The sequence below is a fragment of the Lepidochelys olivacea genome, assembly GCF_965140295.1.
Source record: "Lepidochelys olivacea isolate rLepOli2 genome assembly, chromosome: 11".
NCBI classification, from domain to species: Eukaryota; Metazoa; Chordata; order Testudines; family Cheloniidae; genus Lepidochelys; species Lepidochelys olivacea.
In genome coordinates, this window is record NC_140421.1 from 26,539,735 (window position 1) to 26,564,510 (window position 24,776).

General features: G+C 39.1%; 1 protein-coding gene across 2 annotated transcripts in view; it reads left to right on the forward strand.

Annotated features, from left to right (window-relative positions):
* The window catches only part of EPC2 (enhancer of polycomb homolog 2), an 85,117-nt gene extending 60,637 nt beyond the window's left edge, over positions 1-24,480 (forward strand). For both annotated transcript variants that reach the window (XM_084642983.1, XM_084642984.1), the window contains exons 9-14: positions 38-183; positions 299-642; positions 17,447-17,583; positions 19,822-19,981; positions 21,252-21,585; positions 23,210-24,480. In XM_084642983.1, the coding sequence (XP_084499109.1) occupies positions 38-183; positions 299-642; positions 17,447-17,583; positions 19,822-19,981; positions 21,252-21,585; positions 23,210-23,282 (1,194 nt within the window). In that variant the 3' untranslated portion in view covers positions 23,283-24,480. The remainder of the gene's footprint in view (positions 1-37; positions 184-298; positions 643-17,446; positions 17,584-19,821; positions 19,982-21,251; positions 21,586-23,209) is intronic.
* The last annotated feature ends 296 nt before the right edge of the window (positions 24,481-24,776 follow it).

Sequence of the window (24,776 nt, forward strand, 5' to 3'; positions counted from 1 at the left end):
AAATTTGTACAAAATGTAATTTTCTTCTCCTCTCCAGCCTCGTTTGGACCAAACTAATTATTCATGTGAGGATTCGGAATTGGCAGAATTTGACAAGCTGAGGTATAGGCATTGCCTCACAACCCTTACGGTTCCAAGAAGATGCATAGGATTTGCAAGAAGGCGAATTGGGAGGGGAGGAAGGTAGAGTGGCATTGCTTTGATTCTTTTGGCCCTTTTAACCCTCCCATCTCTTAAAAAGAGATCACATAACTAATGTCTATTAAATTGTGTTTTTTTTTTTTTCTTTTTAAATCAGGGTTATAATGGACCGAATATCTACAGAACACGATCCTGTCCTGAAACAGATAGACCCCGAAATGCTAAATAGTTTTTCAAGCTCTTCCCAAACTGTAGACTTTTCTTCTAATTTCTCACGGACCAATGCTTCCAATAAACATTGTGAAAACAGACTGTCCCTTTCTGAAATATTAAGCAATATCCGATCATGTCGACTGCAGTGTTTCCAGCCAAGGCTACTAAATTTACAGGACAGTGATAGTGAAGAATGTACCTCAAGGAAACCAGGGCAGACTGTGACTAATAAAAGAGTTTCTGCAGCATCTGTAGCTTTATTGAACACCAGCAAGAATGGCATATCAGGTAGGCAAGGATTTGAATTGTTGTGGAACTTGACATTTACATCTCCTATGTTATCCCTGGGATTGGGCTGACAACGCCATCAGTGGGGATACGTGACCAAACAAGTACAGGTAAAAACTAGTAATTTTGAAGGTTTGAGATACACAAAATCTTCACAAAAAACAACTTTAAGTTTCTGTAAAAAAATTTGGGTAAAAGGCCAGATAATGTGTTAGATAATGCAGATTTGGGTATTCATGGATCAAAAAGTCAGGAATTACCTGTGTTTCAGTGCTGCTGCTCTGCACCTCCAGTTGCTGAGATTGAGAGTTTTGAACATATCTTGTTAGCTGAACCACTGTGTGAGGAAGGAAAAATGCTCCTTGTAAGTGCAAAACAGCATTTATTTTAAAGGGCTTATTCATTTGGCTTTCATATCCTGCTGAAGCAGAGAGAAAGGAGCAAGAATATGTTTATATAAAGCACTGGTATTGTAATAGCAGTGCAATAACTATTTTTATGTGTGTGTATTGACTCCATTAATGTGTATGTGTAGTGGGAAGTTTCTGTCTGAGGGAATACCAGTTCTTGAAGTATAATATATCTACATGTACCACAGTCTGACTGTCTCTCATTAGCTTCAGGAGAAGAGTTGTCAGTTGTATCTTGATGAAAGTCGTGAGTAACAGATGCATTATTTTCATCCCATGAAATGACAGTTTGTTTATGGCTTTTGTGGAAGGTCATAATTTTGTATAACTAATTTTGGTGAAGTAGTCTTTGATGGGACTTTTTGTGTGCAATTATTGACTATTCAGGAATTCTTTCTTCTGTTTTAAATCCATCCCCTGCCCCCAAACTTTAACATGTATAAATGGCATCCAGTACCTAGATGTAACTTTTATTTTTTTGAGCTGTCATTCAGATCCTTTTTTGTAGTGCTTGGAGTAATTTGAATAGCAGAGTCTGTCAGAGCTGCGCAAGTGTCTTGTGCCTCCTTGTGCTACCTTACAAGGTCAGCATAAAGAGTGGAGCAGCTTTGACCCTCCCTCAGTTCTGTCTTGTTGCCTGTGGCAGCAAGATAGAACATGATGAGCGTCTGACCCACTAGTTTTTAACTTGGGCTAAATTATCTTAAATTCTTCAAAAAAATCTTCAGTAGTCTTCTGATTCACTTACATATGACCACCATGAATAATACTTACCCATCTCTGCTGACTATTGATGAACAGATTCCCCCCTGCACACACTCTCCTATACCTGGCTCCTCTATATGACAGATTTGAAAACTGTGGGATTCAAGCCTTGCTTGTCTTATGATTGACTGATTTCCATTGAAAGATAGACACCCATAGGTATGCCTTTTGTTAAGGAGAATCCCGTGTGTTGGTGTGCCTACTATTTTCTGCAAGAACATGTAAGTTATGAGACACCCAATTGAAATTTCATCTTCTGGAGCAACATATAGGGGTCTCTTCAAACTGAGAGGAGATAACAAGCTAGCATCATCCAACACACTGTCTAGCAGATAGGTGATGTCAAAGACGAATGGAGAAGATGAAGCCAAGCAGGGACGCGGCATCATGGAGAAAAATCTGCCTCATCACAACTTTGAGTGGCAAATTGCCAGGCCCTACTGTCCAGATATGACTTTTTGACCTGGGATAGAGCAACCCCCTCTCTCTCAAAACTCCCATGTGACAACTGGGAGAAGATCAGAAATATTCAGGGAAGGCCAGTTGCTGATCAAGATGGCCATACGGGCTCCAGCAGATGCCGCCGACACCACATGCAGATATATGGTCGCAACAATGACGATGAGCAGAGAGTCCTGGCTCAAAGCATTGTGCAACCCTAGAGAGGTTCAGGTCACAATCCAGGACTTATATGGAACTATTTAGTGAGTGAATGGATAGTGCTTTGCACCCTTTCAGAGATTCAAAGGGCATCCTGCACTACCTGGGTTTTACATCCCATCCCTGTACCATAAGCTGTATCACCCTCAACCCCCATCAAGACAACAGGTGCCAACCTGTCATTCTAGGCAACTTGAGTACCATGCCTTCCTCCTACTTGGCAATGCATCGTGCTTCTACAGAATTTCAGCAAATTTGACAGGATGGTTAGGAGCCACATCACATCTTGTCCAGAGAGCATGAACTTCAGCACCCACCTTACCCCATGTGTGTGGCCTGCCGTAAGCTTGGACAGATGGATGTTAGAGATCATTGCCCATGGCTACCCCATCCAATTCTACTTTTTAACCCGTATCCACCTCCTTTTCCTATCAGGGACCCTTTGCACAAGAGCCTGTAAAAAGCAGAGGTGACATTGTTGCTTTGCATTGGAAGCCATGGAGGAGGTGCACCAGAATTCAGGGGAAGAGGCCTGTACTCCTGGAGTTCCTTAATCCTGAAGAAGAAAAAGGGGGTCTTTGTCCTGTCCTAGAGCTGAGAAGGCTTAGCAAGTACTTACGCCATCTTAGGTTCAAGGTGGTAATGCTTGCCTCCCATCTTTCCATGTCTTCGAGCTTAAGATTTGGTTTGTGGTTCTCAATTTGCGCAGCACAGATTTTGACAGACAATGCATTAACAGTGTATTATATAAACAAGATAGGCACTAATAGTGCTCGGCCATAACCCCTCTATCAGGAGGTCATCAGGCTATGGACCTGGTGTCACTGGATAACCCCTCTGGATCTACACTTTCCTGGAACTGGTTACAGTCTGGTGGATTTCTTAAGCAGGCATGCAGTAACCAACTATGAATGGTCAGTACAGACGTCTATCATATTGCACCAATGGGGAACTCCCCAATAGATTTGTTCATCGCAGTGGGCAATGCCAAATGCCCAGACTTCCACTCCAGGGAGGGTATTAGCTTAGACTCTTTTCCGAACACCTTCCTGCTACAGTGGTCTGCAGATCTTCCCTCCTCTCCACCCCAGTGTTCCTGATCCTGAGGGTGATCTCAAAAATCAGCCTGGACAAAGCCGTCTTGATCCTAATAGCTCCCTACTGGCAGAGGAAATTTTGGGTGTCTGAATTCCTGTACGTGTTTGTTCCATCTCCTGTTTTTTCCCCCATCTGCCCAGACATGAAATAGAGCCAGTTTAAAGCCAGAAGGGACCATCAAATCATCTAGTCTGATCCCCAGCACATGCACACTAAACTCAGCAACCACAATTAGACCACAGGAGACTAGACTAGACTAATAATCTGCCACAGGCTGAGAATAGAAAGGACAGAGGTATATTAGTGCCCAAGCCCCATGCAGTGGCAGGGAGATGACTGAGAGACACACACACACACACACACACACAATCATCTTGGCAAGTGACCTGCATCCTTATGGTGCTGAGGAAGGTGAAGGTGTCAAACTAGCAGGAAGTCACTGCTAGTTTGACATGAGGGAAAGTTCCGTCCACCTCCACATATGGCGACCAGTGAGACCCTGAGCAAGAAACAGCTACCTGAGAGAGAGAGAATTCTAGCTGCCACCTCAGAGCCCTATCCCATCTCCCATTTCCATCACTGATGCTTCAGAGGAAGGAGATTTTAAAACAACAAAAACCAGAATAAGTGTCTCTTTCTGACCCCTCCAGGTGGCCATCTAAAACCATGAAGCAAGAGCTTTTATTACTAAAAGATGTAAGCTGGAAGTTAGCCCCAGAATAGCTGAGGCCACCTTCTACCATCACAAGCAACCCAGTTATATAGACACACTCATACGTTTGTCTAGCTCGCTCTTAAAACTAATTAAGTTTGTTTGCCTTCACAACTCATACAACCCCCTGATGGTTAGAAACCACCTTCTAGTTTCTAGTCTGAATATGTTCATGGCCAGTTTATATCCATTTGTTCTTGTGCCAACATTGTCCTTTTGCTTCAGTCACTTTTCACCATCCCTGGTATAACCCCTTTAATGTATTTATAGAGAGGAGTCATATCCCCTCTCTTCTTTTTTGCTAGACTAAACCAGCCAAGTTTTTCGTGTCCTCCATTCCCTTAATCATCCTAGTAGCTGTTCTCTGCACTGGTTCCTGGCTGAATTAATCTTTCTGGAACCTGGGGAACCAGAATTGTACACAGTATTCCAAATGAGGTTTTATCAGTGTCTTGTAGAATGGCATTAACACTTCTCTGTCTCCACTAGAAATGCCGGACCTGATGCGTCCTAACATCACATTTGCCTTTTTCACAGCTGCATCATACGGATGGCTCAGTGTCATCCTGTGATTGACCCACATACCCAAGTCTCTCTCCTCCTCTGTTGTGTCTGTCTTATGACCCCGCAGCTTCTAGCAGAAATTCTTATTAGACCCTGAGTGCATGACCTTGTACTTTATATTATTGAATTTCATCCCATTACTGTCACTCCAGCCTTCAAGGTAAATTAGATTTTATTGTATAATGTTCCAATCCTCCTCTGTATTGACGCTGCCTTCCAGGTTTGTATCAGTAAACTTCATTAGTATGCTCCTACTTTCTGTGCCAAGGTAATTAATAAAAATATTAAATAAGATTCGTCCCAAGAGTAACTCCACTAGTGACCTCCTTCCAGTCTGAGAGATCACCTTTCAGCACATCTCATTGCCTTCTCTCCTTTAGCCAGTTCCTTATCCACCTTATAATTCTTGTACTGATCTCCCCCAATTCAATTAATAATTTCCCATGAGCTACCAGGTCAATTGCTTTACTGAAGTCCAAGTATATTAGCACTACTACACTTCCCTTATCTAGAAAAAGTTATTTCCTTAAAGAAGAAAATAAGGGTAGCCTGGCATGATCTGTCTTTGGTAAATCCATGTTGCATTACATCTTTTCTGTTTACTGCCATGAATTTAATATTCTTTCTATCACAATTTGTTTTAAGTTTGTGTATACTACTGAGATCAGATTAACCAATTTGTAATTGCCTGGATCTGTTTTTTTCCTTTCTTAAGTATAGATATGACGTTCGTTATCCTTCAGGCATGTGGTGCCACCATCAAGTAGATAGAGGTATTAATCCTTGCTACTGGACTAGCAATCTAATGTGCCAGATATCTGAGAACCACTATCAAATATTGCACCCAGCCCTGCAGTTGTTGCACCTGGCAGCTTGGAAGTAGGCTGGTTGAGCTCTATTGGCAGAGACTGTTTTTGACAGGTTCAATAAAACCTCATAGAAAGCCTGGAAATCGTCTACCAGAAAGATCTACCCCTCCAAATGAAAATGGTTCTACTATGGGGAATCCAGCATAAATTAATTCCAGTTAATACCAGAAATCTACATGCCACACTTTAACTACATGCCACACTTTAAATAGGCTGGATTGACTCTTAGTGCTCGCAAAATCCACCTTGCAGCAATATCAACATGTCACACTTTGATGCAGTCATACTTAGTCTTCAGTCATCCAACAATATCCAGATTCTTCAAGGACCTCCTGCATACATACCCATGTGTTAGAGACCTGACTCCTGCATGAGATCTTAACACCATCCTCCTGAAACTCATGGAACCTCCGTTCAAGCTATCATCAGATAGCTGCATCATCACCTTGCCCTTAAGATGTGCTTTCTGGGAGCTATTAACTCAGCATGGAGGATCAGCGAGCTCTAAACTCTTATGTCTGGATCTCCTTATATCTCATTTCATAGGGACAGAGTGGTTCTGAGACTGCACCTTAAACTCATCCCTAAGGTAATCTTAGAGTTTCACTTCAATCAACCTGCCAGTCTTCTTCCTGATACTACCCTCTATGGGAGAGAAGAAGCTACTTACTTTGGATGGTTCCAGAGCCTTGCTTTATTACCTTTCAGACAGTCTCCCTGCCTCTTTGTGGTTGATTCAGGCTTGCCGAAAAGCCAAGCCATCTTATCTAACTGAATCATTCACTGTATGTCCACCTGCTGTCAATTAGCTGGTGAACCTCTATTTCCAAACATCAAGGCATACTCCACCAAGACACTGGCAGCATCTTCTGTCTTTTTCAGAAATGTGTCAATATCTGAGATCTATAAAGTAACAACATAGAGCAACCCACTGACTGTAATTGAACAGTCTAGAGTGGCCCCCTTAGCATCATCTGCGACTCTGCATTGGGAAGCTTTGCACAGAGCAGAGGACCCTTCCCAGATGGCAAGGACTTGGCCTCAGGGCCAGGAGAAAACCTTCGTAATCTTGTCCATCTGCCACTCATCTTCGGCTGTCATCAAACGCCTTTTCTGCATTAAAACATCCTTCTCCTTCTCACTTAATCCTCCCTTTCCCTCACTGGCTCCTTCATCCCTTCCTGATTTACCCTCACCTCTCTATAGTTCAGCTAACTCTGCCTGCTACTTTTTCTTCCCCTCTTGATCCCAATCTCCCCCATTTCCCACCAGCTGAAATCCAGGTCCCACATCCTCCTCACTTCTGGTGACATTTATCCTAATTCTGGCCCTCCCTCCATGCCCACTCTCTCCACATCCTACACACACTTCTGTCATCACCTCTGCCCCTTTTATGTCACCATTCGTAACTTCACACCCATCCCTTTTTTCCCCCATCCCTTCTTCCCTTTTCTTGCTGACTTTGGAACCACTTCATCTTTATTAAGATCACAATGTATTCACATCTCACTCCTTCCAGCTCACAGTTCTTACAGAAACCTGGATCCCTTTAGCTGAAGCTGCGTCTGAAGCTGCCCTTTCTTATGGGCCTCTCATCTCATGTTCTCCGCATTGGATCAGACTGGGGTGAGGGTGTTGGGCTGCTTCCAACATTTCCCTCTTCCCATTCTTTCTCCTTGTTCAAATAGCTCTGCATCTGACTGTCATCTCTCTTCCCCTTCCAAGTTGCTGACAACTATCATTCACCTAACTCTTCCCCAGCAGTCTTTCTCTCTCATTTTGACTTTTGGCTCTTTCCACAATCTCCCACATATCTCCTCATATTCAGCTTCTACGTTCATGACCCATCTGACATCTTAGCTGCATATTTCCTCGCCCTCAACTCTTCATTTGATCTGCACCTCTTGCCAGTTGTCCCACTCATTAAAGGGCCATTGACTATGCTGCTCTCCTTGCATCACTGTACTCCACTTTTAACTCTCATTACAAGATCAGCCATGACTCATCCCCATCATCCACTTCATCAGTTTCTTCTTGCCTTGCCTTCCTTTTCCCCTTACAACTCTTCTCCTTATCCACTGTCACAGATGCAGAAGTTTCTCATCTGCTGTCCTCCTCTAACCCCTCCACTTGCCCCAGAGACTCCATGCCACGTCCTGATCTCCCTTGCACCCACTCTCATCCTCTCATTTGCTATTCACATCCTCCACTCTCTTCTGGCTTTTCCCCCTCACAATACAAGTATGCTTTAGTCTGTTCCATCTTTTTTAAAAAAACAACAACAAGCAAAACAAACAAAAAACCCCACCTGTGACCTTACGTGCCTCTCCAGTGAATGCTTTATCTCTAAGCTCATTGAATGCACTGTCTGTAATTGCTTTCTGGAGTTCCTCTCCTCCAAATCTATCCTAGACCCTTTCCAGTCTGGCTTCTATCCCCTGCACTCCACTGAAACTGCTCATGCCAAAGTCTTCCTAGTCAACCTTAGAAACAGTACTCTGTCTGCGTTCTCGACCTTTCAACAGCCTTCGACACCAACTATGCTCAATCTTGTCCAATCTTATCCATGAGTGTCCTTTCCTAGTTCTGCTTCTTCCTCTGTAATCACTTCTTCAGCATGCCCCCTTTCAACTTTCTGAGGGGGTTCCAAAGGACTTAGTCCTTGGTCTCCTTCTCTTCTGTGTCTCTGAGTAATCTCATCTGCAAACAGAAATTCAACAACTATTTCTACTTTGTTGACTCATTGATCTACCTCTTTTCTCTAAACCGGTTTCCTTCTATCTAAACTAAAATCTTGGCCCCACTCTGACATTTTTTCCTGGGTGTCTAGCTGTCAGCTCGTGTTCAGTGTGGCTAAAACACAGCACTTGACCTTTCCCTCTCTTCCTCTTTTGATCATTGTGGGCAACACCACTGGGCCTGAATGTCATCTTCAACTCTGATGTCTCTGTAGGTCGTCACATCCAGACTAAGGCCATGTCTATATTAGTGATCTTACAGCTGTAAGATCGCTGGTATAGTCTCTCTGTGCTGACTGGAGAGAGTTCTTCCATCAACATAATACAACCACCTTAACAAGCGATGGTAGCTATGTCCACAGGAGAAGCTCTCTCACCAACACAGCCCTATGCACACTACTACTTAGGTTTATTCACACCCCTGAGTGACATAAGTTTTGCCGACATAAGTGGTCATGTAGACATAGTTTAAGTCTTGCAGATTCTTTCTGCATAACCTCTCTAAGTTGTGACCATTCCTAGCCATCCACACAGTCAGAATTCCTGTTCAGGCTCTCAAATCAATTGCTGCAACATCCTTTTCTCTGACCTTGACAAATGCAATCCTGCTTGTTCATGTCCATTCAGAATGCTGCTGCAGAGATTGTTCTCTGAGCCCATTGCTTTAACGATGTCACCTCTTTTGAGTTCCTCAACTACCCCACCTCTCTTTTATTTGCTCAAAGAAAAGCTGCTTGTCTTCTTTCACAGCTCTTCATGGCTTAACCCCACCCTACCTCCTGTTCAGTATCAAAATGTTGACTCTCTCGCCTCCAGTCTGCCAATGATTTCAGTCTCCATTTGTTAAATTTTCAAATAAGCACTTTCATGCTTTCTCCCATGTTGCCCCTCATGCTTGGGAGGAGTTCTCCATAAACATTTGCAAAGCTATTTCATTATCCTCCTTCAGATCCCTACTTAAAACTTTCCTTTGCCATGATGTTTACACAAATCTTGATGTTAGGCTGCTGGTGTTCTGAAACCGCTGCCTGTCATGCTGAGCAGCATTGGCTCATTGTTTCCTTGTACTCCCCTAGTATCTGTCTGTATCTGTTGTTGTCTTATATGTAAATTATAGCAACTTCAGAATTCAGGACTTAATCTCCCATTTGTGCATATAATAACTAAACTGAAGGATTTCTTTATTTTAAGACAGTTTTTAATATTTGCCAAATACTTATTAAACAAATTATTTTCTCTAAAGATGAAAATGATGAGAATTCTTGTGTACTTGCAATTTTAAGATTTATTGTTAATTTATTAAATGTTCTAAATTTCATATTTAATGTTTTATAGTTGTAATACAAGATTGTACACACAGCATTACCTGTGACAGTGTTTTTAGATCTAAATTCCATTTTATTTATCACTTAAAGTGTACAAAAATTGGTTATATTTTTGTAAAATGTTCTATTCCTTATGCAGCTATGAAATAACCTTTAATAATGGAAGCTTAGGATAAACCACAAAGCTTTTTGCTTTTGCTGTCTTTAGAGACCATACGTAAGTACAATGCAACCCAGTTAAAGTTGCTGTAGGAACCTTAACTTGTACATTTTCTGACTTCATAAATTTAACATTGCAACTTTAACATTGTACTAATACAGCTTTTTGGTATATATTGATAGTGTCACAGGTTTTCCTGGCATGTGAGACTTTTTAAACCAGATAGTCCTGGTCTGAATAATTTTTAAAATGTAAGAACCCAGTTCTGCAATTCCTTACTACTAAGTGTAGTACACAATGCCCATGGGACAACTCAAGGTATTAAGTGCTTCCTCACCAGCAAGGATGTGTAGGATTGGGCCCTAAATTTGATAGATAACAGAAGAATGATTGACTGCTAATGAGGAGGAGACAATACAGTGTAACAGAAAAAGAAACAGCTATTGCAAGTTACTTGTTACACCGGAGCATTGTGTCTACACAACGGATTTGCACCAGTACATTTATGCTGATGTGAAAAACCCAAGTGTAGACAAGGACGAAGACTGCTTGCGCTTGTTGTTAAAAATGAAACATCAGCTTGTGATATGTAAAAAAAATTTTTAACCTCTCAGTTGTGTCACTTGCCAAACAACATTTGCTGAATTTGCAATGTAGCAAATCTGGAATCTAATTTTTAAAAACATTTGACCTAATATGTTTCTGATGGTATTTTTAATTGTGCAGTGCATAAACCACAGAAGTAGGCACTTGATTTATTTATTTTAGATCTATAAAATGACAAGAATTAATAATGTATGAATTTGAAAAATAAAACCACATACTTACGATCAGTATTGTGTACAGGGACGACATGGTTCGTGGTTCCATTCAGGAGATAATTGTCAGCCCGTGGTGTGACAGCATGAGTTTAACTTGCAAAAAACCACCACAAATCTAACTTTAAAGAGCTCACAATGAAGAACCAGGAAAGATCCATTTTTGGAAAGGTTGTCTTAACTGAAAATAAGTCTTACAGTTACCTGCTGTGATCTTCAGTGCATAAGAAATATGTAAAACAACTCCTGCCTTGTACTCACAATTTTATTTATTAATATTATTGCCTTGCTTTGTTTGTATTACAATGATGCCCAAAATGTTCTAGCTACTTTACAAATATGTGAAGAGGGGTGTCTGTTCCTAAGCACTTGATTTTAAGAGAATAAATGTGTGAATCTAGTGCTCATAGACGGTGCCAGATCAGCATATGAATAAAGAACAGTTGGTTCAAACTAAATTTTTCTTTCTTTCTCGTGTTACATCAGTTGGAAAGGGGGAAGTGGTTTGAAGAATTAGCATAGACACTGGAGTAGTGTGCCCCTTCAGATCAAAGTGGTGCAAACTTTCATGGCCCTTTTCATGGATCCATTGCTAAGCCTAGACAATTAGGTTACACTGCTGGTAAAAATAACTTCAAGTTTCAAATACCTCAAGTTTGCTAGGAAATGTGACCACTTCCAGCAGTTTCCATTATCATTTATGATCACTGTAGCATCCAGAGGTCTGGTTGTACTCAGTGCTGTGCAGGCCTATGTTGAAAGACCACCTTTTCCCTGAAGAACTTTCAGGCAAGGTACAACAGTGTTAGTGTACAGACAACTGGAAGAAATGTTTGAATGAGGGAAACAGAAATAGGCATGTGTAGCTAGATACTATGAGGCAACTATCCAGCCTAGGGATGATAAATGAATGTTGAACTGCAACTTCTTTGTGAGGCTGAAGGTGGAAGCCATGTGATGGCTTTAGTTTATGCATATTATAGCAATCCACCTCTTGAGCAGGACAGAGCAGGTTGCTCTTGGCTCCCAGTCCACTTTCATTGCTAGTTCAAGTTCTTTGGGCCTGATCTTTAAAATTACAAGTGGGTCAGGGCTCAGTGAACATCAGTAACTACACTGCAATCCATCAGCTCTTCTCCCCCCGTGCCAGTTGTTTCTCTGGGACAATGATTCTAATGAAGGATGTAAGAGTCATAGATAAGCACACTTGTATGAGTGATTTGGCCATGGAATGAAGCAGTTAGACTAATGAAAAGTCTACCCATCTTTAGGGCAATATGAAAAATCCTCGTATTAGATAATAAGCTTTCTCACCATAGCAGGAATGATATATACCATTCTCTGATGCAGAGATTATTATTACTGAGGAAGGGAGAAGAGCAGAAGACTCCATTAATTTCACTATGGACCTTGCGCTGCACATTTAATTTATATGTGCACTCAAATGCTACCGTGATGGCAGCCCTAGAAAATCCTAAAATAGATAGCAACACTACAGATTAAAATCCTCAAACAATGGAATCTTTACAACTTTGCAAACTTCCACATCCCCTTAATTTGCTTTAATCACGATGCGGAGAGTGACAATGCAGGATCATTCAGTTCTTGGGCTCTAAGATTGACAAGGATATTAAAGGTGATTTTCAGATTCAGACCACCAGCTAATTTCAGATTGACCACTAAAAAGTCATTAGGTGATAGATACTGATGTTGCTAGGATTCATACCAGTGACATAGTTAAGAATGTCATTACTAAAGTCCTAGGTTCTGTAGTCTCCTACATACATTGAAATATTTCATATTTGTAATGTGTCAAAGGTAATTAAAAAATCTATCTGGAAATATTTGTGCAACTGATATATGGGTCAACACTTAACTAATTTGTGAGCTCTCTGGGACAGGGACTGTCTTTTATAACATGTATGTACAGTGTCTAACAAGCTGCAGCTCTGATTCTTGATTGGAGCCTGAGTTACTGCAATACAGATAATAAAAATAAATTATAATTAAGTAGATATTATAAATGACTATGCATCATTTAGGTTTATTTTTTAAAGAATCAGGCAATAACAAACATACCCTACCAAATTTTAAGAACAAAACTATAGGTTTATCTTCCCAGTTCCTTACTGGGCCTTACTGTCCTCATTTTTGCTAATTTTAAAAGACTTTTGTGAGGTGATTGATTGATTCTCACACAAAGTTTTGTTCACTGACTGAACCTGTTGTGCATACCTTTTCAACAGTAATTCAGTCAAGGTATGGAATTTAGGAAATTAAAGAGAAAAGAAACTAGGCAGAAATAAAAACAAACTACCACTGTACAATTTTTTTAAACCATGTTGGAAAGGCTGGTAAAGTACCAAAAAGCTAACTGCAATGCCTATGGATGTAAAACTGAATTAATTTGCTTTATTAATGTGTTTTAAGAGTGTATGTGTGGATGTAAACTAATAGGGACACTTTTACAAATAGAAACATAAACATAAAAGTGTATACCTGAGTCAGAATTAGCAATCATTATAGAAGGTGGCATAGCTCAATAAAGTGTGTGCCTATAAATTAATCAGGAGCTTTTTTATTTTTTAACCACACACACACACGACACGTAGTTTGAAAAGGATTTTGCTGTGAAGTGAGTAATATTTTGTGTGGCAAATTTAACAAGATTTAATTGTGAACATCACTAGTCATCATATTTGAACTACAGGTATCTTATTTCATTCTAGGGAAAAGGGAAGAACAAATAAGCTGAGTAAAGATTTATTTTGCTTGCTTACTCAGATTAGCCCCATTAGGCGTAAATGTAAAGAAAATCTTGGTTTAAAAAAAAAAGTCTACAAGTCTGATGATTCAACATCTGTGTTTTGAGAGTGGGTGGTGAGAAAGATCAGTCAGAATGAACTATTCTACTCTTGTGTCTAGTCCTGTTTCAGCTATTTCCTGCAGCATCCCTCTAAACAATAAATAAAGAATTACTATTGCAGTAGTACCTGACTCAAAAAGATGGTTTTCCTGGGATGTTGGGAAGCCCACTTAATTATAGAGCGCTATGAGAAAATATTTGCATATTGGTTTCTGAGTATGGTCTGACTTGACTGTAACTTTGTTTACTTAAAATGGGATTTTCATAAAGCTGGGTGTATTGTAAGTAGCAGATGAACTAGAGCAAACACTGAAAGTGTAGAATGGTTAATATTTTAATTGTTAGCATGGTGTTTTTTTATTCAGCAGATACTATTCCTGTAGATTCTAGATATAATTTGGGGTTGCAATACCATTGAGCATATGTAATTATAGTTGAGAATGAGATGCTGCAAGGTTTAATGAACTGGAACTTTGGCTATCAAATCCGCTCTTTGTCAGCACCTAAAAGAACTTAATTCTATGACTGAATAAAATCCAGGTAGCATTAAGATGTTGACAATATTTTAAATTAATTTGCTTGAGGAAATAAGGATTCTGGCTAAATTAGATACGGGAAACAATAGATAAGGGTAACACAGTTGGTGGTTGGTATATTTGTCATAACTATGAACCAGTAAATGACCAAGAATAAGCATAGTCTTACATTGTTTTGCTTTGTTATCGTAGGGATACCTAGTATTCTACATGCACCTCACACAGTGTTAATTCTGATGTGGTTATTACTGCAATCATAGCTTAGATTCTGGCCTCTGACTTCTTTTGAATGATTTTCAGTTTATATGTGTGTTTTGCACAGGAAGGGGAAATAGGGGAGAGTTCATTCTGCTATATTTCTTTCCCTTTCCCACCCATATCTATAATCCTCTATTGACCTTTCAGTTCTGCTTTAAGCAGCAGTGTTTCCTAAATCTTTTAGCTTTCGGTATGCTTTGTTTTCCTTCAAATTGTTGAATTCTGGTTTGAAGAAAAATATCTTGGCATTGAAACACTATTCCAGACATATGTAATTTTATATATATCTATATCTATCTATCTATATATATAATGCATCTGATGAAGTGAGCTGTAGCTCATGAAAGCTTATGCTCAAATAAATTTGTTAGTCTCTAAGGTGCCACAAGTTCTCCTTTTCTTATTCCAGACTAAATGCTTAACAAAACTTGCAGTTCAGAGCAGATTTACAGTAAAAGCTTTGTTATCCTGCATGTTCGGGGAATAGGGGGTGCTGTTTAATCAAAAATTCCAATTAACTAAGAGTTATGCTTACCAACGGAATACCAATTTTCAAAGAATTAGAATACAATAAAATTAATGAAGTATAAAATAGTATACAGGTACTCACAAATCCAGCAGTAGTACTGCACTGCAGAGTAGTTGGTTTCTTGAAGCACTTAAGTGTATATAGGTAAAGCTTTCTATACAGTAGGTTATCTTATGACACTACATATCACTATGGGCAGTGCATGGTGTACACCCAGATCACTAAAAATACACTTAACACTAAAACTATACTGAACATAATTTAATCTTTGATGATTCAGAAGGCACTTCAGGATCTTGCAGTGCCTTAGGGTCGTCGTCATAAATTATCATTGTAGCTGTAGAAGGTGTAGGAGATTGGGCTGAATCTGTAATGACCCAATGACACACCGTGGAAGTTGCTTTTTTGAATAAATCCCTGATATCAGTTTGCTTACTTGTCTTCTGTCTCTTTTGCATAAAAGTCGAGTGCAGAATGTGCAATTGCATAACCTCCTGGTCAGTATACTAGTCCTGGTTACTAGATTGAAGATTTGTATTGGGAGCGATCAGAAATGCCGGTTAATAGAGTTTTCCAGATGATAAAGTGCCAGATAACAGCTTTTACTGTGTATTGCAGCTGTTTACGTGAGTCTTCAGAGAATAAAGTATCCAATAGTTGTCACCATAGGATCATATACAGTAATTGGATATGGGAAAGAATTAAAGTCCATTCCTTTACAAGTGTAAAATATGGTCCCTCAACAGACTTAGAGGTTTTTTCTCCTAGTGAAAAGCTGGTATGATGAAAAAACAGGCTATTCATTATGGTCATTTCAATTCATTTTTTATAACATAGGGATACTGATATTTTCATTATGATAACCTACCAAAAAAAAAAACTGATGACATTCCTCTTCAGTCTTGCACTTCACTAAACGTAATCCTGTGCTAAAATTTGACTTTCAGGTTTGGAGTTCATTAAATTGGGAATTGATGACATTTTTTTGTATTGTGCTGAGGCTGGCCAGTGCAGGTGGTGTCTGTCTTGTGGGACATATCCTTTCCCACCATGGGAACAACATAAGGAATGTCATCTTTATTTGCTTTTGTGGCTGAATGAGTACACAGGTAGCAGTTCTCATAGCAGCCAGTGGGGAAAGTAAATCAGTGGGGTGGTGATGGCCTTTATAACTGTTTTCTCTTCCTGGATGAAACTGATCACTGGGTTAGTTATTATTCCTATGGCTGCATTAAAATCTCAGGAATAGTGACAGCCTGCACCTTGCCTTTATTCAACAGCATGCAGCAACTTGTAGCTATTTTTCTAGCAGTTTTCACCCACTCATCTCAAAGCACTTTATAAAAAGAAGATAGCCACCATCATCCCCATTTTGTAGATATGGAAATTGAGGCACACAGCACTTCCCTTCCTAATGCCCTGTGAGAAGGTGATATCCTTCAGGTTTGCCTCAATGTGTTTCTTACTAGTCAGCGAACTTTTTAATCTCCCTTGACATCTGACCCCCCCACCCCCCGCCATTAATGAGGCCTTGATGTAATACCATCTAGTTGCAGAAAATGCTGCTCAAGTCCTCCTTCAACACACTTTTAAAAAATAATAAGGGGGAGATGAAATAACAGGAGCAGTTCAAAAATCACAGGATAGAAATGGTTTATTAACCTTAAACACTGACTGTGATCCTTTATGAAATTATTGGAGCCATATGCTAGATTTTAGACCTGGGGAGCCAGTTTTTCTCATCTTACTCCAGTTCCTTGGTCTTCAAGTTTTTGGTGCACCTCTGAACCTGCTGCTCAAGTGTACTGAATGTTGCTCCACTCACATTGCCTAATACATATCGGTAGAGTGGAGATCTGATCATATAGCACAAACGCTGGTGGTGCTGGAACTACCAGGTGCTCTTCTTCTGAACACGTCCCCAGATCTCAGAGGGAAGAAAGGTAGAAGGAGGCTACTCTAGGGGGTAGTAAAGAAAAGTGAACCATTCCTCTTCCCCAGCCATGAAATGGGAGACCTTCCTCATTTCCTAGAAGCCAGGAGAAAAATTTCTTTATGGTTCCTTTATGGTTGGGAAATTATGTAGCTTCATAAAGGATGTCATTTAGTGGGTGTGGCTCTGATGTAGTCTCAGTTTAACTTGCCTGCCAAAAAGTTGCCTACCTAATACAATAGCCATAGCTACAAAGAAGGAACACACTAAAGGCACTTTTCAGTGCTAGTAAGAAGCTGTTGTTTCTGAACTATCAGACCCTTATCATGGATGTCTTCATACTCAAAGGGAATTGGCCAGTGGTACGCATTTAAACTGGTGGTTTGCCCTTCACAAACATAGATATATTGAGGTCTGTGCAAGTGTTCAGTACCCTCCTTTCATGTGTCTTGCTTTCACATTTCATTGTCCCATGTCAGTTTACTTTGTACTTCATTTTTGTTCTAGAAAATTTTGTTTTCTTCAAGTACATTAAACTCTGGGTTCATTTTTCTCTTCCACAGTAACGGGGGGTATCACAGAGGAGCAGTTTCAGACACATCAACAGCAATTAGTTCAAATGCAAAGACAGCAACTTGCTCAGCTTCAGCAGAAGCAGCAGTCTCAGCATTCCTCACAACAGACGCATCCAAAAGCACAGGTAATACTCCTTTATAATCTTTTTGATGTGCCACGATAGTCTTCCACAGTAGGTTCTCCCTCCTGCTTGCTCACTTTTTGTTAAGTCTTTGTCACAAGTTAAAGATAACCTTTTGTTAATGTACTAATTGTGTGAAATGCATTTAAATTATTCTGATCAAAATCCTTTTAAATATCTCTGTGTGGCTTTGGAAAACTCAGTATCTCTCTAGCTACCATAACTTTTTTGCTTTTATTTTTTCTTGTAATTCAGAATGTGGTATTTCTTATAAACTTTGAAGGGACACTGCTAAATGAGTGTGTATTTTGGAAGTATGAACGTTCTTACTTACGTTGCAAATGGTTTGTTTTAAAAATATAGTTTCACTATTTTTACATTTGTTTTACTTTTAACACTTAGGCAACGGAAACAGAATAGCCAGTTTCACTTCGTTTTGTCAGTTTGCCAGTTTCACTCAGGGTTTCATGCACAATGCTGAACTGTTTGGATTGCAAACATTGCTGGGGATTTTTTAGTAGATAAAAATATTGTTACACTGTCTCTCAAAAGCATTTCTGTTGGTCTTGGCTTTTGTCTTACTTTCTTTTGAAAGAAAAAAAATCCAGAACCCAACAAAACTAGATTTTAAAGCAAATTTGCTTAACAAGCGTTCCTGTAAGAGAATATGAAAAGAGACTACAAATCTTTGATGTCTTACTGCCTGCACAATTATCTGTTCTCTTTTTTATATTTACATTTCTTAGAAATTAAATACACTTTGTTTAGGGATAGAATATGCCACTTGTACTGTCATTGAGTCGTACCTTACTGTGTGAGTAGTCTAGTTGAAATCAGTGTGACTAATTTTGGAGTCGGGTAGTGTGAGTAAGAGTGGCACAACTTAGCCCTTTGGTAGTTATTGAATTAAAAAAAGCTTTTAAATGTGTTATGTTCTGAATTTCTTTGTGAGGAAATTAATTTTTCCAGTGTCATATCTACTGTGGACAAAGGATGCACTTACTGTCAGGCTTACATAGCTAGTATTTTGCAAATTAAAAAGAAAAATATATGTATAAAATCAAAAATATTGTTAAGCATTACTAGAAAAACCTTTTCCCTATATTATTATGAGAAGTGTATACATGAACACCAGTGTTCCTTTCTCCCCCCCAACCATTTTCTGTATTTATTCATCATAATCTTCCTGTATATATTATTGGTTGCAAAGTGGGTTTTTTTGTCTATTTACATAACATATGGAATGGTGCTTCTAACTAGGAGGAGGAAATGATATTTGATGGTTTAGATATTGAAAAGTTAGTGTATTAAATATGCAGCCATTACCAGTGGTTCTCAACTAGGGGTCCGGGGTCCCCTAGGGGTTGCAAGCAGGTTTTAGGGGGTTCGCCAAGCAGGGCGAGCATTTAGATTTCCTGGGGCCCAGGGCAGAAAGCTGAAGTCCAGGGCCCCGAGGCCTGCCACCTATGGCTGAAGGCGAAGCCTGAGCCACTTAACTTTGTGGGGCCCCCTATGGCCTGGGGCTCCAGGCAGTTACCCTGCTTGCTACCCCCTAATGCCAGTCCTGGTTTTACATGCAGAAAAATGGTTGTGGCACAGGTGGGCCGTGGCTTTTTTGTAGCATGGTGGGTGTGTGTGGGGGGGGAAGCAGGCTTCAGAAAGAAAAAGGTTGAAAACCTCTGCCATATACAGCCAATAGGATACTGTATCAAAGGGAAGATGGCAAGTGCTGAAAAAATGAATATTAGTACTTATGTTTTCAAGGTGGCTGGATTAGTAGGAGAAATATCCTTCCAAAGCTCAGTACGCGAGATCCCTATGAGGCAAATTAATCCCTGACAGAATAACGTTTTGGACCTTGCATAGACACAAGTGTATATAAGTAAAATAAACGAAAAAAAAACCTTCAGGATTTCAAAAAGCCTCCCAAAGACTGATACAAAAGACTTGTCAAACACACTATGAATTTGATGTCAGTCTAATGAGACCTTTTGCAGTTGAAGATTTAAGAAGCTTCCTTATGCAGCCTGTCAACTTTCTACATAGTTGTCTAGATTGACCATTGTTGGGAGAGATGCATAAAACTAGATTCATGACCTTTAAATATTTCATGTTATAATTTTGGTTCAAAAGATGCTTCCCCTTAATTCACTAGTAGCTATGTACTGTTGTTATCAGTCTTAATGTGTTTTGTCAGCTTGTACTGGCAGAATTGTAAACACTATTTGGTTAATTCCATAGGGCTCAAGCACCTCTGACTGTATGTCCAAAACACTTGACTCAGCCAGTGCCCACTTCGCTGCATCTGCAGTGGTCAGTGCACCTGCTCCCAGTCGCAGTGAGGTAACAAAGGAACAGAACACCAGCCACAACAATATTAATGGTGTTGTCCAGCCTTCAGGTGATGATTTCTTAATGTTAGCTGTCTAATGGAGAGTTTAGAATCTTTGAACAAAGGACTTCTAATTTCTAAAAATATATTTGAATTGAATAAATATACTAACAGTGCAGATTTTAATTATTACTCTTTTAATTATACAGTTTTGTACAAAATGCTCTGGCCTTATCTAATGTTGATATGTTAGTAAAGTACAAACTATATTTGGATAATGTTGAAGATCTAATAGTGTCTTCAGAACAAAAACTTCCTATCTTTAAATCATGAACAGTAATTCAGTAACTTTTCCATTTTCTTTTCAAATAATAAAAACTCTTTGTAAAGTATGGATTGGTTATGATTGGTGCAGTCTGACTCTATTTACACAGTTTTTTAAAAATGCCATTATTCAGTGTCCCGTGATCTTGTGGATGGTTTTATGGGGAGGGAGTTGGTGTTTAAAACTTTCAAATCCATATTGGTTCTACAGTCTAAGAAATTTCATTCTTTACTTAGTACTATAGCCCCAAATGAGCATAGAACATATATGCTTATCTTTATCCTGTTGACATCATTGATGTAAGTATGTACCCAAAGTTAAGTATGTGCTTAAATTCTTTTCTGAATAGGTCCTAAATGTACGACTGGCACATACTAGAGCAGTTTTTCCAGAGACCACGAACCTAGCTGCAAAGCCCTAATGTAATTGCAATTTTTCTGTGAGACTCCACTTATCAGAAACCAATCATGCCAAATTAGACAGGTTGGATTATTGCCTTACTGGAGGAGACAAAAGTTCATTGGGATTTGACTTAGATAATAAATCAGAGGGGCTTTATGGTGGTTTTTTATTTAACAGCTAATGGTGTAATGGGGTTTATAGAACCTGTGCACTGGTGGGGAGGAAGAGAGTTAATATATGGTAAATCATAATGCTGGAATTGATCCAGGAGAGAACTGTAGCTCAGCCCAGTTGTGGTAAATCAGGTCATTCCTCAACACATTATGCAAGAGAAAGGGCAATGCTCTGAGGAGTCTACACTAATTGGGACTTGGAGGCAAACGTTTTTTCCTCTTAATTGAACAGAAAAGACTGTAAAAGTTGTGACTGCAAATAAACTTTAGTAATTTTGTTCCCAAGCTGTAACTTTGGCATTGGGATTATGGGATAATTATTGCCATTGATAATTACAGCCTTATACTTAAGCTTATGTTTAAACTTCTGTTTCGTGACTAAACAATTGCATGTGTTTTATTTGTGTAATTTTCACTGAAAATGTTTTGTTTCTAACAGGAACCTCTAAAACTCTGTACTCCACCAACATGGCTTTATCATCCAGCCCAGGGATTTCAGCGGTACAACTTGTAAGGACAGTTGGCCACAGCACCACAAACCACTTAATTCCAGCTTTGTGCACAAGCAGCCCTCAAACACTTCCCATGAACAATTCTTGCCTGACTAATGCAGTGCATCTAAACAATGTCAGTGTCGTTTCTCCAGTCAATGTACATATCAATGCAAGGACTTCAGCACCATCGCCAACCGCCTTAAAACTTGCCACAGTTGCTGCCAGTATGGACAGAGTGCCAAAGGTTACTCCCAGCAGTGCCATCAGCAGTATAGCAAGGTGTGTATATAGTATATTGGGACAGAATTTCTTAAATTCCGGTATTATTATTATAATATGAATAGTTCCATAAATTTACCAGGCTCAGTAGAGTGTTAAGTAAGACATAGTCCCTTGGTCGAAGATCTCACAGTCTATGACTTTGGCCCTACAAAGGGATCCCCACCTGCACAGTATATCCTTTACTTCAATAGGCGCCTGAGCAGTCATACAAGTTCGTGTCTAGATAATCCTTTTGCAGAATTGAGGTCTAAGATAATACAGATATATAATTGAACACATATAAGTATACTTTTATTTTTACATGGTAACTGTGTAAAATGAGTTGTTCAGGTAATCATTTTGATTTGATTAATCTAATGCAGCTAGCCACTTCCAGGCTTCCCAGACCCTGCTTTCCCCAAAAGGAATTATGCTTATGCCCTTCCCCAAACTCCCATGGGTGCATCTTAGTGGCACAGTCTGGGACTCTGACCTCACTTCTACCATGAAATTCCCTCAGAGCATAATTTGGTTCCCTGTACCAGTTGTAGAATTGCAGTTTTAGTATATGTAAATAAAGATTACTATGTATGGAGGAAGGGTGATCTTGAACAAGTATCTGGAAATTTCTTTTAAAAAAAGCTTAAATTTTCCTTTTGTTAAACTTGTCTGCTGGACTGTATAATCTATGAATTAATTATATCTATTGTTTATAAAGTACAGGAATACAGAATGGGCACTAACGGGTTATGGTTCACTTTGCAATTTCATTCATAACTACATTTTTTTGTGTGAAGGTTTTTTTTTTTTTAATAAATAAATACTGGATATAAGTCCAAGTATGTCTAGACTAGAGGAAAGGTACTTTAACCAAACAAACAACAACCCCCAACAACCTAGAAACACCCTTTTGAATGTTTAGCACGCTCAGCTCTGGCTACACTAGATGCAAAGGGCTGTTTCAAGTTGTTAGCTAACTGTTAAAAAGCACCTTTATTCCTACTCTAGACAAGCCTTAGGGTTCTAACAGGTGCAAAATCCCGAAGAGCATTATATAAAGACTGATACAAAATTAAAATTTCTTCATGCTAGTGCTGAAAAGTTTTTTTAACTAAACTGATAAAAAAGATGGGCTACCTTAGAACAGTAATTTATGCACCAGCATGCGCGGAACAGTTGTGCTTTCCGCAGCTCCTATTGGCCGGGAATGGCGAACTGCTGCCACTGGGAGCTGCAGGGGGCCGTGCCCGCAGACGGTCACCATCCTCAAAATGTCTCACGGCTCGCAATCAGCTTACTGTGATGGGCTGCAGGTTACCCACCCCAGCTTCAGTACTATCTTATAGGAAATCATCAATAGGTTTTTCAGCTTCAGCAAAGTTAGCTGTTAGTACTTTATTAATGCGGCAGCGCATGAATAGGATCATGGTATTGGTGGACTAAAGCGAACGTTTGGTTTTTAAGCAGCAAGTTCAAGCAGAACTTTCCCTGTTCCTGCCTATTTGTTTGAGTTTAATGGTCTTTCCATTCCCTGAATAAGAGATCTGTGCAGAAACACTTATATCAAGAAAAATACTGTGAAATTGTATGTAGAAATATTAATGTTCTACTTGTAACTATTCCATATTCCATTTTATTACAGAGAGAACCACGAACCAGAACGACTGGGTTTAAATGGCATAGCAGAGACAACAGTAGCAATGGAAGTGACATAACCTCAAACTAGTGGCTTAACCTGTGCTGATGGTGTAGTCATTTATATTCCAACTGAATGCAAAATACAACACTCTGTGGATCACAGGGAACTGAAACGGACCTAAATGGACTATCATTATATCGTATATTAAGTCGATATATAATGTACATTTTGTAAAATAGGGAAAATCACTACCTTGTAAAATAGTTTATTTGTATCATCAATATTATTTCTGTTACTTGAATAGTAGATATTCATCATCATGCTTTTGCACTTGAATTTGCAACTGAATGGATTTAAAAAATAATTCTTTAATGGGATCATGAGCATGAAATGAGATCCTGCATCACTTGTTTTAACTATTTATTTTGCCATGTTTACATTTTGTATCTTGTACAAATAAATCCAACTTTGTGTCTAAAAAAAAAAGTTAAAAGATTCATAGCTAGGAAATGAAATTCTTGTAATTTTTTTCTAAAGGAAATGTAAAGTTTTCACTTGGTTCATTTTGTTTCACAATTTGATTAGATGGACTTTTTGGTAAATACTTTAGTGGCATTTCACTGTCAAATATGAAGTTCAAGGCAAAATAGTATTTTCTATTACTGTGCAGGGGAAAGGGATGGATCGATACATGCAAATTTAATGTAGTAACTCACTTTTCCATATATTTTGAATGTATATTTCTATTTATAATACCAGTTTATAAAAGATAATTACACAGAAAAAACTGACTAGGAAAAATTATGCCTCTAGCACACATTAAACTGTGCAGATATGAAAAATTTTCAACTGATTACATTTTATCTGAAGACTGCATATTTTAACTGGCTTTAAAACTGTAACACACCACATAAAGGATATTTTACCAGGTATGTATTGCATTATATATCATTGCAATAATTATTGGATGTCTAGATATCGAGCCATCCCAGGTGGTGGGAGGGGGGAGGGTTGTGGCAAGATTGTCTTTTCAATTTTGGAGAGTTTTCCTGTGGCTACAAGGCAAGTAACGGGTTGGAAAAAGTCTGACTGTAAGCGTTGGACACCTTCGTAGTGTAGTGTTTTAGTGACTTTTTTTATATGGTTCTTGTAAATTAGATACGTGTAGTGGTGTTTCAGAATGTTTGTTTATGCACTAGTTCAGACAACTTTCCCTGTTACTTGTTCTTGATAAGTGAAAACTGCAGGGAAATAAAAATACATATCAAAACATGGACATGTTGCATATGTGTTTATTTCACAATGTGAAAACAATTTGTATGTTAAGGTGGATTAAAAACATCTCAGAATACTACCAATACCAAGTATATTCACTAAAACTGCCACTTCTGTGAGACAGTGATTGTTTCCTGCCTTTAATGTATTTGTAGTATAACAGGAGAGAAACAGTAGACCAGTGGTTGGAACTTGAGAGACCCAGGTTCAGTCCATTGGGTTTCCACCGCAGAACTTAGTGTGTGACCTTGGGCAAGTCACTTATTTTTTGTGCCTCAGTTCTCCATCTGTAAAA